We start from the raw sequence: 16,139 nt of genomic DNA, 5'->3' as shown, positions 1-16,139 counted from the left end.
CCAAAGAGCCTCTTAAGGATCAGTTCTTAAAAGAACCAATGTTTTGAAGAAGTGTGACAAACATTTTAATAATCTGAAGAACCATTTTCCAACATAAAGAACGTTTTGTCCAATGGACAGATGCTAAAGGTTCTTCATGGAACCATCAGTGCAGATAAAGAACCTTCATTTTAAAGAGTGTATAGGGTGAAGTCAGCTAAAGTGGGCTATCAGGTAAAATGGGCCAAATAAGGTTCTAGCGTCGTATCTCTTGACATTTTTACAGCCAATCACAATAACTGCTCTTGCATTGTTGCTTCAACACTTGTTGACATGTAATAATCATTTAGATTGGTCTTGATTAGTTTTTTAAGGCATGCAGGGCAGAGTGTTACATGAAGCTTGTTATAGTAAATATTCATTATAGTGTATAAAATACGTTAACTAAAGCAAAATAAAATATAAAAAAAAATTTAAACTTACTTTATTTCAGCTAGGCAACATTTCTCATCAATCATTATGACACACACACTCACACACTCTCACACACACACACACACACACACACACACACACACATGTTGGGTTTCCATGTTTTATGGGGACATCCCATAGGCGTAATGGTTTTTATACTGTACAATCTGTATGTGCTATTGCCCTACACCAACCCAACACCTAAACTTAGCCCTCACAGGAAACATGCTGCATTTTTAGATTTTCAAAAAACTTTATGCTGTATGATTTATAAGCTTGTTTCCTCATGGGGACCAAAAAATGTCCCCACAAGATTAAGATTTACTGGTATTACTATCCTTGTGGGGACATTTGGTCCCCAGGACGTGATGAATACCAGGTGCACTCTCTCTCTCTCTCACACACACACACACACACACACACACACTCTCTCTCTCTCTCACACACACACACACACACACACACACACAGTAGTTGTGCTCGGGTTCCGAGTCATTTGTTCTGTGTATTTACGCATCGCATCCACGCAGTTCCCGACGAACTAAACTTCGGCTCAGTTCGGTTCGGTTCGGTTCGGCTCGATCCGCTCGCTCCTCGAATACAGCGCAACCGGTTTTAGGAACATCCCCCGTTAAACGCGTTAAAGTGTTTCTAGGCGGAGAACCGGAGCGCGCGGTTAAACTCCACCGGAGACCGAACCGCCCTCTGCTTGCGTCGCGGTGACGTCACGGCGGCGGTCCTAAAGTCGGTAACGAACGGACAGACATAGTTGAGTTGAACTAGTCCAGAGACGCTGACGGGGGTGTAACGGTAACGGCTGCTCAGACTAACGGGAATAACTCGGGTTCGGCGCGGAGCGCGGGGTGGAGACTCCCGTCATGGATCGGACACTTTTAACGGCTTTTCTCTTGTCCTCCGTTACTGTGTTGATCTCCGCCGGAGCGGCTCATGAATCTCACGGTAAGACCACCGGTTTTCCCCAAACACATCCGCCGGAGTTCCCCGGGACTCTCGTCAACTTTGTGAAGTCTTTATTAGCGGATTAGTTCGGAGTCAGATTGAGTCTCTCTCTCTCTCCAGCTCGCTTCAACATCTTCTCTTCTGATCAAACACCACCAGTGCTTTACATCCTGAGTGGACATTTATATCATCATATGTTTAGATATATAACAGAGCATTAGATAACGTCTGGAGGATTACTGTAAAGTTATGAATACACGTTATTTCAGTAACTCTAATAGTTCAGTGATCAGGACTTCATTAATGTTCATTATTTATACGGGTTTGTCTCTGAAACGTTCATATAACGGGGTTTAAATGTTACTATTTCGTTCTAAATACCGAAAGCGTTTTAATAATTTCAGAGAGCATTCATAAATCATGTTTCATAACTTGATGGGATGGTTTTATCCGTTAGTTAGTGTTCTGTCTGTAACTAGATAACAGACTCAAACACAGAGAGAAAGCATGTCTTTGTGCTGTTTTTATCTTTAGTTATTCTTGCATCTTATTTTAATGTAAAGCAGAGACTCGATGCAGAAGAGTTTCCATGAAGTGCTGTTTTATCTTTCTTTCCTGAAGTGCATGTAACAGTAAATGAGACCATCTGTGTGTTTAATGAAAACCAGTCCAGTTAAAGACATTACATGCGCTTTAATCTGCTTTTATGAAGGACTTTAGTGTCGATTGTGTCGTTCTGATGATGCCTTCGCCTGAGTTCAACTCTGTTTTATGCATATAATATAAATAATAATGTAGTTTAAGCGATGATGTCGTCGATCTCGGTAATCTGAGTGTTTTTCAGATGTTTTGTAGTGTTTTATTCTGTATTTTGTGTCCTGATGGGGGCAGCAGTGCTCACATATGATATGGGATTAACTCCAGATTCCCAATATCATACAAATCCCATAAAAATCCCATATATGAGACGCCTAGATGCTTCTGTGACACATAATAAGTAGTTCTGCTAGTATTAGGGGTCCGACGCTCACGAAACGTGGAAATATCAGATCATTTTATTCATTTATTTATGGAAAAAAACATAAGAAAAGATTATACATGCATGACTTTTCCAGGTTTATTTTAAAAAATGTTTAAAATAGTTTGTGAATTTTTTTATTTGTTTAGTTAACGTTTCCATATATATTGTGTATAAAACATTTAAAAAATTGTATATTTATTTGAGTTATGATTGGATATATTTAATAATTGGTTACACGAGTGCTTGATGCATGATAATAAACTGAAATGCATTGGTCCAATGGTTTGGGATGTCTATATTACACAAATAATGGCATGCACAGAAGGACTCATATGAGTGATTGTTGCTTGTTTGCATGAGTTAGTTTGAAATATTTCCTGTTCAGAGCTGCTATTATATCCTCATTGATTTTTACGAGGAAGAACGGCTAAAATCAGATGAACTGCATTGCTCAAGCTCCTCTCGGAGAAAGAAAGCATTGTCAGTTTCCAGTTCAGATTCATTGACCGTCGCCCCCAGAGCAGGATGAGCATTATGGAGATTATTTTGACTGGTGACGCAGAGGATATCCTGAACCACACAGCCGTTAACAGCCTCTTCCGTGGATTCAGTCCTGCAGCACATTGTGTTTGAGTCATTGTTCTCGTTGTTGACGAGCTTGCATTCATCATGACGGGCATCACCTGTGTGTTTTCTGAGCTCATTCTTCCCGAGCACCGCTGGGTTAGTCAGTTTGTTTTAATTAGTCCAAATCATACTCATGGAGTGTTTCCAAGACTCATGGGAGGTTGAAACTAGATCTGCGTTTAGTTGAAGGAGGGCAGCTGATTGTGTTTTGAAGGTTGCATGAGCCACACGGCTGAAGTTGGGATAGTTTACCATCGTCTGCCGAAAGCATTTCTGCGCTCTTCTGCAGAATTCCAGTCCGGCCTCTCAGTGTTTGTTGTGGCTGAGCTCTGCAAACGATTGTGTTGAGGTGTGTGTCTTCCTGCGACCGCATTCCAGCAAAACACACACACACACACACACACACACACACATCAGGACTAAAACATGACTAGAGAGTCATGAATCGTTTAGGAGCCAGATGACCTTTTGTTTCAGTTGGCAGATTACAGAATTGCTCGATTTAGACACACAGTCATCTCACATCTGACCTAGATCAACATAGAGGTGCGGTAAATGCAATCATTTTTAATTGATAAATTACTCCATTTGAAACTGAATCATGTTTTTTCTTGACTGACTGATTCAGAGTCTTTTGTTCACGAATCAGACATCATGACTGATGAAAACAAACATGCAATGAACACTTTTCACAGACTGTGATGCATTTGTTAATAATGTCATGCATCTTGCGAATGTTTATTTATTTTATAATTTAATGTCTATTTATAAAACCATACTTTGTGCTATATTAATGTTTGAATCTTTATAATTGAGAGCATTCAGGTTGTTGTTTGTCCTTCTGTTTCCTGCATTTGTTCCTGCGTCAGAAAGAATTAGTTTACTGAAATGCTGTTTGCAACCCATTTTATTGACATTTGTGAGTGAAACAGGATATTAATAACTGATTGCAGGGTGTAATCTGAATGTGAGTGTGGTAAAACAATGCAATAAAAGCTAGTTTAGCTAACATTATCCTACAGAAGTGCATCTCCTGTTGTCTTTCACATCAAAATCCAGCCCCATGTTTGTTTAGAGCTGTTTTGTCTTGTAAACGCTGCTTGATCTGTGCAGATTTCTCTCCTGATTCAGACCAGAACACTTTTTCACTGGAGGAAGAGTTATTATGGACTCGTGTTTAGTTAAAAATATCTTAATGCTGGATGTGTTTCAGCTTTAGTCTTCTCCAGATGTTAACTGATGGACTGGAGTGGTGTGGATTATTGTGATGTTTTTATCAGCTGTTTGGACTCTCATTCTGACGGCACCCATTCACTGCAGAGCATCCATTGCTGAGACACTGATGCAGAGACACATTTCTACAAACCTGATGAAGAAACATGCAAATCTTTACATTATATTGCATTTGCAACCATTTTAGTCACAGTCTGCATATATGCGCTGGTGTAGATGATCACCTGTGTGTGTGTGTGTGTGTGTGTGTGGGATTGTTCTTTAGCAGTGTGTAAGTTGCTGAGTAAACAGCGCTGTACTAATGAAAGCTCCCTCGTCCTCGGGTGGGCTACAAACGAGCATAAAAGCTAATGAATCAGCCGCTTCCACTAACACAGGCCTGCTGTGGTGTGCAAGGTGGACAGGTGGTCTTACCATCGCACTTCAGAAACGACCATAAATAAACAAGCGCTAGATGATTAAGTCCTACTAATACGACGGCTGCTGTTCAACGAATTAAGCCCCTTTGTAGGTGATGAGTAGAGCTCAAAAATGCAGCTAATTAATCCACAATGGGCCAGCGCTGTCCCAATTTCAAAGGCTTTTTTGGTAGCGAGGTTGGTTTGATACTCGTGTTGTCGCTGGTGAACGTTCATTTGACCACAGGCGAATATCTCCATTATTGTCAACCTGGGTCTGCAGAATTTTAATAGCCCTTGTTTGACTCATTAACAATTTTCCGGGCCTAGTTTAACTTCACCGCAGCACTTTCCTGTGTTTTCCTGACCTAATTATGATCAGGCCATTGTTTCTTGAAGGGTAGACGCGGCCCCAGATTTTTTGATGGGAAGTTGGCCCTCTTGAGAATCGTATGGTCGCCCGAGGCGAGAGTGGAAAGCTACGCAGGAGAGCAGAAGTTTCCTCCGTGCGCCATGGAGCCGCCATGTGTTCGTCTCCCACATTTGGTGACATTTTTAATTGTTGCCAAGCTTCGATGCCCGGTGCTAATCCCAGAGATTTATTTACGTCGACACTAAATAGAGGAGGTGTAAATATTTGAGCTGCGCGCGAGGACCGTGTCGTGCCAAATAGTTTTTATTTTTTATTGACACTCTAATTATTTCTCAGGGTTTTTTTCTGGTGTTTATTGTAAACCTGGCATGTGTGTGAGCGGTTCATGTTTGCTTGAGTGTTTTTAGTGTTCTGGTTTGTCCTGTTTCCTGCTTTTGTTCCTGTGTCAGCAGGAATTCATTTGAACCTTTATAGTCAACATGAAACGCTGTTTGTAACCCATTTTATTGATGGATATTGATTAATAGCATGTTGTAAAGAAGACTTTTTAATACGAAGGGAAATAATTCAAACTTGATTGAGAGCCGTGGGTCAAAAGTTACTTTATATCCATCTATATTATATTAAAATGTACAGTATTACATTTATAAATTTTTCAATAATTAAACTTTTTTTATTTAATTTTAATTTTAAATTTAATCAAATGTTCTTATATTATTGTTTACATTCACAATGCAAAAAAAGCAAAACATTTGAAAAAGAATATATATATATATATATGTATGTATGTGTGACCCTGGACCACAAAACCAGTCATAAGGGTCAATTTTTCTTTAATTCTGAAATTCTGTAAAAGCTGAATAAATAATATTTCCATTGATGTATGGTTTGTTAGGATAGGACAATATTTGTCTGAGATACAACTATTTGAAAATCTGGAATCTGAGGGAGCAAAAAAATCTAAATATTGAGAAAATCTCCTTTAAAGTTGTTCAAATGAAGTTCTTAGCAATGCATATTACTAATCAAAAATTAAGTTTTGATATATTTACGGTAGGAAATTTACTAAACATCTTCATGGAACATGATCTTTACTTAATATCCTAATGATTTTTGGAAAAAATTAAAATCTATAATTTTGACCCATACAATGTATTTTTGGCTATTGCTACAAATATAGGCGTACCCATGACTGGAATATTGGAAATTGGAAATGAAGATATGCTTTATATTTTCTTCCATCCTCTTGTGGCATGGTGGGCCAAATCTAAGATCATCCCAGTCCAACTTTAGTAATTTCTAGTGTAAAGTGTAAAAAAAAAATAAGGCCAGATATGAATGTGAGTGTGCTAAAACAATGCCTTAATAGCTATTTTGACCATGAGTTTATATTGTCTTAATTGGAAAGTAAATGCTTACACTCTTAAAAATAAAGCATCTCTAGTGGCATTGATAATTCCATGAAGAACCCAAGTTTTCATTGGACAAACGGTTCTTAATAGTGTTTCTTTAGATTATTAACATGTTCTTACTAAGAAAATCATTGTTCTTTTAAGAACTGATCATTGAAAGAAACAAAAATAGATCTTCTATGGCTATCGCTGTGAAAACCCTCTATTTTTAAGAGTGTATTTCATGCTGTTTCCATCATAAGCGCTCAGTCTAGTTCAAGGTAAACCAAGCTGGCTGTTTTATTTTCCTTCCCCTCTTCGCTCATGTTATTTTGACATGCACAACACCAGTAATTTTACACTCCACATAACTGCTGCTCTTGAGTCCAGGCACAGTCCGGTGTAAGAGTGCAGATTTAATTGCATTAATAATCCAATCATTGAGTGCTGACATTGAACCTGCTCTTTCAGAGCGCCGGCCTCCCGCTCGGCTTCGGGAATGCAGGAAATGCCAGAACAGTTAGAGCCAAAATGGAGGCCTTTTCCATTTTAATAATGGCACATCTTGTTTAGAGTCCCGTGCCGCTGCATGAATAACGTCTCAGTGAAACGCTCAGCCGCAGCGCACAGCTCACAGCCTTCACATTGCCCTCCTCCCATTGCATCCTTAATTAGTTTTCCACAAGATGAATACAAGAACGAAACGGCTATTTTTAACTGTAAATGCTTGTTTGTGGTTATGTGCATGTTGTCTGATAGATGCCACCAGTGCAGTCCATTGTTTCTTACAGTTTTTGATCATTCAGGGCTTGATGTTAAATCCAAATCAATGCAATTATATTTTTTCTGGTCTTTGGACTTGGTTGCAAATGCATCAGTTGTTGATCAGATGTTCAAAACACTCAAAACTGTATGCAGGTGGGTGTAAGTTTGGAAAAGTCCAGCATGCATCACCAGAAAGAAGATCCAGTTATGACATTGAGTACGAGCTCAAAGAATTAAGAAATGAAACATGCACGGTTTAATTGCACAATAAAATCATGCATTTAAAATAAGGGTGAATTTTCATTGCATGCAAATGTACAGGAGACTCTAGTAGAGCTTGATTTTAACATCTTGATTAGCAAATGAAGCAAAACTCAAAGCATGGAAATGCACGGCTCATGCAGATGTTGACTAAAACAATGCATTGCAATGAGATCAAAGCATTTGCATTGCACAGAAGCATATTTTTAATGTTTCTCTTGACTGAATCTGTCTTTGTGGATTTAATTTTAAAACAGAAATGAGTACGGCTGTCTAGATGTTTGCAATAGAGCTGTAGTGTCTCTGTAGCATCTGTGAAGAGCAGGAACAATGAAGCACAGATGCTGCTGATGCAAGCATTCACTGTGGAGCAGCGCGCCGGAAAGACCCTCACCAAAGGGAGCCGGATCATTAATAAACATTATGCAAAATATGTATGTAATTTGTAAAATTAATATTGAACCGAAATAAAACTGCAGCATTAGTATTTCTTATTGAAGCTCCTTCTGGAGAAACACTCGCAGCGTTGGGATGTCTTCTTAACCTTGAATTGGGTGCTTATGGTGGCTCCAGGGGCTTTGCAGGAGCAGGCAAAGGGAATTATATATTAAAAAAGACTTTATAGACTCTGCATTTAGAAGTTAAATGTGCACAATAACAGCTGAAAGGCTAATGCATGTAAATATTTAATTGGGCATTATACAGTATTTTGAGTTAGGCCATCCTGGAGTGAGAATCAGACAGCAGGAGATAAAACTGAACGTCTGGAGCACCAGAGGCATTAATGTGGAGAAACACACTACCTACATTAATACATTAAAATATGAAACATATATTCCAGTTTGAGCTGCTTCCCAGCTAACAAAAAATATGTTCTAGGAATGTTTTGGTAACGTTCTTGTAATTTCTGAACATTCATGTCCAGTTTTTAAAATGATTTAGAAACATTTTTCTTGGTCGTGTAAATAATGTTTTTGTGCTAACGTTTTGAGAATATTATTATTATTAGAGACCAGGGGCCTCATTTATAAAATGTTGCGCAGAAACCATCCTAAATTTGATCTTATGATCATATCTGGAATATATGTACGTTTGATTCATAGAGTGAACTTCCGAACAGAAAACGCAGGACGCTTCTCTTTCAGATGTGAAATCTATGAATGATCTTGAACTTGCGCGCAATTGAATGGTTTCAGCTCTCTGCTTGTAAACGACTTCTAATTAATGTCATTAACACATAAAATATCATCATAATGTAGAACAGCGAGCTGCAGGAACAGCTTACATTTTAAAAAAAACTGCAATACTCCGACAATAAAGAGTGTGTAGCTCAGACCCTGACGTGATGCTGAGCACTTTTCCACGTCAAAGACCGTCTTTATAATTATGAGCGCTGGCGTGGATTGAAGCGTACGCACACTTTATACACCTGCAAACTCACTTTTCGCCGAAATTCAGCGTTTTGAATCAAAATATGTAATTAATGTGAATCGTCTAGATCCGAAGAGTTTTGGCATTCTGGTCGGAGAGAGAGAGAGAGAAATGTGTTCGACCGCGAGTACTTTGATGTTATATAGGTCTGCTTCAACTCGAATACACCTCATCTCACGAGCCGGTCCATTTTGACGGCACACTTACGCTCACATGTCGTCGGCGTGGAAGTTCTTCATCGTGAGTGAGGAATTTGCCATACAATATTGACATTTTTGCACAAGTTCGCTGACGAAGTTTCAATCAAAGCCACAGCAGAAGTGTTGCGTCTCCCAGCAACACAGCGGTGTTTCGATACTGAATGAATCCACATTTTTAAACGAATCAAGTAAGTCAATGATTCAGTAACCCATTCATAAAGATAGATGCCTTCATTCTGAATGAATCAGCCGTTTGAATGAATCTCTAATGACTCGCTCATTGAAACCAAACCAGTGGATGAAGGTTTTATATTTAAAAGTATTGCATTTTCCCAACATTTTTAACTTGTGTGTTCAACAATATTTAATATTGCATATTATTTATGCATTTGACATTTTGTTGTGTGAATGCATTTATGGCACCTCAGCTTCATCAAACAGTCTGTACATCTAAATACATCTAATGCCACTTCAGACGCAGCTTCTGTGTTTCCTCAGCGGTGGAAAGATGGAGTTTGTTGATAGTATGCGCACTCTAATGTGAACATTAAAATTAGCAAAAATAAATGACTCTACTGTTCACAAAGAGAAGTATGAACACAGATGACAACAAAGTTGCACTGTCCCAAAGGTTTGTGGTATAAATGTGCTTTTTGTACTTGAAGCATATGTTGTCTTTTCCGTTTATTTTGTTGTCAGAGTGCACCAGAACGCTTCATTTACATGTTAAATTCTCAAAACTGTTCTTGATCCAAACTACGTCACCTCTTTGACCTCTTGTGAGTTTGCAGGTATGTTTATGAATGAGGCCCCAGATAAGTTACTGGAAGAACGTTAAGATACCAAAACATTATTTCTAAATGTTCTATACATGCTTAAAATGCCCAGATTTTAAAATGTTATAAAAATCTTTTTTTTCTCAGTTCTGTGAACATTAAAGGAACATTCCATTTGATAATTTTACAAACATTTTATGTTCTCTAAACTTTCTGAAACAAGAAGTAACATTTAAAAAATAAAAAAACATGAGATAAGTGTCCAAATAAATGTTGTTTTGTTTGTAGGGAAAAAACGTTCCTTGAACGATGTATGAATAATGTTTTTGTGCTATCGTTTTGAGAATTATTATTATTATTAAAGACCAGATAACTTTGAATGGTTTTGTGTTACTAGAAGATCGTTTGCTCATTGAGTTATGAAAACATTCCTGAAAGTCTATTTCTGAATAAAACATCCAGTTTTAGTTTTTTCTTGGTTTTATGAACTTCAAAGGAAAAGTCAGTTTAATAATTTTATAAACATTATGGGAATGTTACAGAACTGAACATTGAAAAACGTTAGACGAACATCCAACAACAATGTTTCAGGAGAAAAAAAACTGTAAAAATGTTTTTGTGCTAATATTTTGAAAACCTTTTGAATGAATGTTTTATTGACTGCAAGAATGTTTGGGAGAACCTTACCAGACGTCACAGAAAGCCCTTTTCTTTGCACATTTACTCCGCTTCAGTATTCCTGCCTGCTTTTCTTGTGGCACTTGTTCCATGTGCCTGTTTTTGGGTCATTGTCACTGTTCTCCGAGCAGGAAGGATATATGGATTTATGAAGCGCTCCAGGACATGGTCCGCTCCTTAACACCTCATATTTCATCTGCTCTTGATGGATGAAACCCTGTATGTATGTCATCCATTTATACGAGCTCGGATGAGGAGGGACATTTCAAGAAACTGGAGGGGGAATCTCTTGTGGCGTGGGCAAAGTTAAGTGAGGTTAAGATCTCGCTTCAAAATTAGAGCAGCTGAGCTTTTTAGGGGCTAAATGTGTTACCAGGAGGAGAGCGAAGCGCAGCGGGCGGCCTTTAAGATGATATCTTTATAAAAACGCTTTGAGTTAACCAGAGGTTTCTGGCTGTGGTCTGTTCAGGGTTTTGTGGCTCAGTGTTCAGGTGTGATATGGTACAAAGAAGGGTAAATATCAGACCAACCTTTAAGGCAACATGAAACCACTTCCTCAACCCATTCTGCTTTTATAATGAGGCGTATTTTCAAGTGAAACGCAATACTTCAGTTGAACAATGCAGGGTGGGAGTTGATTTTATCTTGTGGGAACTGATTGGATGGTTAAACTCTGTCATGATTTACTCATTCTAAACCTGTATGACATTGATACTTTTATCTGTGCAACATTGGCAGCCAAACAACACTGGATCTCTGCAAAAATGTTTTTCTTGGTTCTGTGAATGTTACGGAAGCGTTAAATTGTATAATTTATTAAATTTTACATTTAACGTTGTTAAATGTTTTGAAACACTTTGTTTTGAAACATTTCAGGAAAAAATGAACAATGTATAAATGTTTTTGTGCTAGCGTTTTGAGAACATTATTAAAAACCAGATAGCTTTGAATGAATGTTCTGTTACTGGAAGAACGTTTGTTCGTAACTTTGAGAGAACCTTACAAGAACGTGTCCTATTATCTGGGCCATTTTAGCTCAGTTTAACATCATCTTCCACTATTTTAGTCTTGTGTTTCCATGCTGTAGATGAATCTTGTTGTTTCCGGACAGACAGTCGCTCCTGTCTCCCAGATTATATGTGAGGTTTTGTTAGATTTGCACTGCACGGACGTTTCGCTGCTCCTCCCAGTGGAGCAAAGAATTAGTTTGTGTTTTTTCCCCCAAAGGAGCGCAGGGTTAGTCTATCGGATCCGTTCTGTCCGCTGTCGCAGTACCGTAATGCTTCAGAAGTCTAGTAGAGGAGCCAGCAGCATGAAATGAGCCCCTCCACAATGATAAACGAGGCAAATCTCTACTGGGGAAATCCAATAGATGCCAAATTAAGCAAATCCCTGTTTAGATCACTGAAGAAAGGAAAATCATTCTGTGTGGTGCTCCTTGGCCGATGCTTCCAACTTCTTGCCCAAACTTCTCCTCCTAATACTCAGCGCCCCAGAGCTGAGACAAAAACCGAAGCGTATCGCACAGAAACCAGGCAACTTTGTTTGCTCGTGGAGTTGAAGACGAGCAGAAGTGACACAGAACTGGCAGCGGTGCAGCAGGAGGCTGTCGGTCTCCCTTTAGGACCTTTAAACTGAGACTCGCGCTTGTTCTGCTGTCAGGTGGAGCTCGCTGACGAGACGCAGACAGGGAGACGAGATGGTGTGCGAGATAAAGACGACTGAGGGTCATTTGGACAGGCAGCAGATAAGAGCCGCAGGTCTGTCTGCAGGCGCTGCATTAACAGCCACAGACCCCAAAGCCGCCTCGGAGGCCTGAACCCACACAACAGCCGCTGCACTCGCTCGCTTTCACGCTGCAAGCCGTCGAGTCGAGTCTGAAGGATCGTGTTTCTGAGATCAGCACACATGTGAGCAATTCGAGGCCCATGTGGAGCTTATTAACTCTTTCCCTGCCAGCGTTTTTGAAAAAATTTCAGAATATTTTGTTGTATGAATATCTGAACATGCAATAGCTACATCAAAATAACGATCAGACCCTCTACTTTCAAAATAAATAAACAAATACATTTTCTAGCTGCAATCATTGTTTTTTTTGGGTTTTTTTATCAACACTTGAATGTAGGTAGGTTTCATAAAAAAAAAACATTTTGAGCAAAAAGCTGAGAAAATTGCATTTTTATTAAATACTAGGCCTACATCTGGATCATATTCAGTAATATAATCAAAGCAAAGATGCAGTAGATGGCTTCCATCAGTCTCCCAAAGCTTCACAGGCCTTGAACACTTCCTGGATCGATCTTTCACTCTGAAACATTAGGCAGCTTTCAGTTATATGCGGTTAGTGTTGATGATCGCATTATTTTTCATATGCAAATGCTTAAGAGTTAATGCAGTTTAGTTTGTGTGCACTTGATGAAGAGAATATTGTGCTCATTCAGCCAAAATCACAACATTAATATTAAGAATAATTAAGATTTTTAATGTTTTTGAAAGAATCTCTAAGGCTTAACAAGGCTGCAAAATTGTGAAATATTATTAGTTTGTTTACAATTTAAAAAAAATATATTTTTGAAAGTTCAACTCACCAAGGCTGCATTTATTTGATCAAAAAATACAGTGAAAATGTGAAATATTATTCTAATGTAAAGCAGCTGTTTTCTATGGTAATATGTGTTAAACTGTAATGTATTTCTGTGATCTGCAGCTGTATTTCCAGCATCATTACTCCAGTCTTCAGTGTCACATGATCTTCAGAAATCATAATAATATACTGATTTACTGCTCAACAAACATTTCTGATTATTATCAATGTTGAAAATAACAATATTTTTGTGGAAACTGTGATGCATTTTATTTTTCAGGATTCACAGATGAACAGAAAGTTCAAAAGAACAGCATTCTTTTGTTACATTATAAACATTCTAATCTTTTGTAACACTTTTGGTCGATTTAATGCGTACTTGCCAAAAAAAAGTAGTATTATTGATTAAAAAAAAAAAAAAATGTTTTACCCCAAACTTTTGAATGGTAGCGTATTAAAAATATAGTGTATTTCCACAGAAATATTGTGCAGCACAACTGTGTTCAACATTGATAATAATCAGAAATGTTTGTTGATCAGTAAATCAGTATATTATTATGATTTCTGAAGATCATGTGACACTGAAGACTGCAGTAATGATGCTGAAAATACAGCTGCAGATCACAGAAATAAATTACAGTTTAACACATATTCACATAGAAAACAGCTGTTTTACATTAGAATAATATTCCACATTTTTGATCAAATAAATGCAGCCTTGCTGAGCAGAAGAAACATCTTTCAAAAGCATAAAACAAATCATAACTCTTCCACACGTGTAGTGTAGTGACCGGTAGTGTATACATGTAGATCTTCCCAGGAGCACTTCAAGCGTTTCTCTCTCTTTCTCTCCAGTAGTGACCGCTTCATTTCCTCATAAGTTGGCACCAGCTGTTATTAAAGCAGTCGGTTGTCTTCATGGAAGGAGACGCCCTTCTCTTGGGCTTATCCCTCATGTTTTTCCCAGCATGCAGCAGCACAGTGTTGTGTTCTGTGGTTTCATCTCATCATGGCTAATTTGTTCCCATCTCTTGAGAGGGTGGGTGTTCTTAAAGTGAATGAATAAGTAAACTGGGTCACTGGCTTTTGCTCAATACTTACGGCCTCGTCCAAATATTCCAAACTCTCCAACTCCCTTTTTAGTCTTTGGCAAACTTCAAGATCCAGCCAACCTTAAAGTTGACATGAAACTGTAACACAACCCTGTTTACTGCCATCATGCAACTCGTTTTTACTTTGAGATTAGGAAATTGATTTGATTGTGAAAGTGGTCATTCCTTTGAATGTGGGTTTGAACGATGTCTAATGAGCTATTTAATACAATCTTGAGATGTCTTAACTTCAGTTTGGTCAAATTTAAGGTCACAAGTCTTAAACTGAGACTCTTCTTTCTTAGTTTTTTTCCTTTCTTTTTTATTATTAGTAGTTTGGTTAGACAATAAACTGTATCTGGTATTTAATTTAATGTAAACTCTTGTAACTTAAGAACAGTTTATTTTGTAAAGATTTTGTATGTAATGTGGAACTTTTAATTAGAAACAAGCCAGAAATACACTGGGACTCTTATCTTGAAATGATTTGCTAAAACTGATTTCAGGGTTATGTTTTATGAATATTGGCACAATAATCTGGTTATTGCTTAAAAAAAATAAAAAACATTTTTATCATATCAGGAAATTGCAATATCGATATGCATTGTTACACAAAATGTAATTATGTACACATTGAATAAAACTTGTCTTGAGTGTTTGAAACTTGCAGTTATTCAGTTTTGCTGATTGCAGTATTTAGTTCAGTCTGCAGTCTGTTTAATTAAGTAAAACAATCTGAGGTACATTTATTTTGAGATTGAATGGTTTCTGTATCGACATACAGTTTTAATTTTATTTCTGCAGGATTTAAAAAAGGTCTTAAAGGCCTGGTTTCTCAGACAGGGATTAAACTAAACCAGGATTAGGCCATAAAACATTTAAGTCATTTTAATAAATGTGCCTCAGGAAAAAAACATTACTGGTGTGCATCTTGAGACAAAACAAAGGCACTGATATATCTGACGATCAATCTCAGTTTCTCAGTTTAAACACCTCAGATTTACGTTTTAGTCTGGGACTAGGTTTAAGCCTTGTCTGTGAAGCCGGGGGAAAAGGTCCTAGATTTGATTTGAAAAACTCTCTCCAGATATCCTTTAATATATCTAATAGTCCAGAAGGTGTAATTGATGTCAGATACTAGGGATGTAACGATTAACCACGAGCCGGTTGAAAATCGATTCAAATATGTGACGATTAAAATGATGCTAAATCAATCACGATTCGGGGCAGGAGTTTATATGAATGCATGTCTGAGGGGAACTTACTGTCTTTAGAAAAGTTTAGATGGTATTTTTCTTTTCATCTTGCCTCTGTATAAAACATATTAAAGTTCATAAGTGCAGCTGCTTTGTTTACAGCGGTAACCAAGGAAAAGCTTAAAGCGCCACCTGCTGGCAGAGACTGAATCTGCGTCTCGTTCAGCTGAAATCCTGAAATCTCTACTGTTTATTTCAACTGGAAACTGCAGCGATTCGTACGTTTTTCAGTTTTGCAGGAATGTATTTAGAGGCACGTCCAGCCAGTTAGTGTTACAGCGACATGATGTTTACGGCTCGGGCCGGTGTAACGTCTGCATACATCCACAGTCAAGCTGCAATCTCCAGATGCAGCAGTGCAAATAATGAGGGCATATGTTTACCTCCAGCTCCTCTCTCCCGGGGAGATGGATTAAATTGAAGCAGTTTGGTTTGTTGTCAGATTCTTAAGTGTTGCTTTCAAGCGCGAGCTGTCGGCCGGGCCCCTGCGGAGGGTTTACTCACTGGAACTGAACAGGGAAGGTCTCTCGCAGCTAATCGAGTCCAGCCACAGGCTCTTCCGTCGCCGCTTTTAGTCACCGGAGGGGCCGTAATAGCAAACAGCGGGAAGCATGGAAGGAAACAATGCTGTGTGCATACAA

The 16,139-nt window shown here is 38.3% G+C and overlaps 1 protein-coding gene across 10 annotated transcripts in view; it reads left to right on the top strand.

Moving 5' to 3' along the window:
* Positions 1–1,160: 1,160 nt before the first annotated feature.
* The window catches only part of LOC306863442 (receptor-type tyrosine-protein phosphatase mu-like), a 234,528-nt gene continuing 219,549 nt past the window's right edge, over positions 1,161–16,139 (top strand). For all 10 annotated transcript variants that reach the window (XM_079406771.1, XM_079406777.1, XM_079406776.1 and 7 more), the window contains exon 1: positions 1,161–1,413. In XM_079406771.1, the coding sequence (XP_079262897.1) occupies positions 1,332–1,413 (82 nt within the window). In that variant the 5' untranslated portion in view covers positions 1,161–1,331. The remainder of the gene's footprint in view (positions 1,414–16,139) is intronic.

Source organism: Barbus barbus (assembly GCF_936440315.1).
Source record: "Barbus barbus genome assembly, chromosome: 44".
NCBI lineage: Eukaryota > Metazoa > Chordata > Actinopteri > Cypriniformes > Cyprinidae > Barbus > Barbus barbus.
The sequence above is the reverse complement of the archived record's forward strand: the minus strand, read 5'-3'. Positions and strand labels throughout refer to the sequence as shown.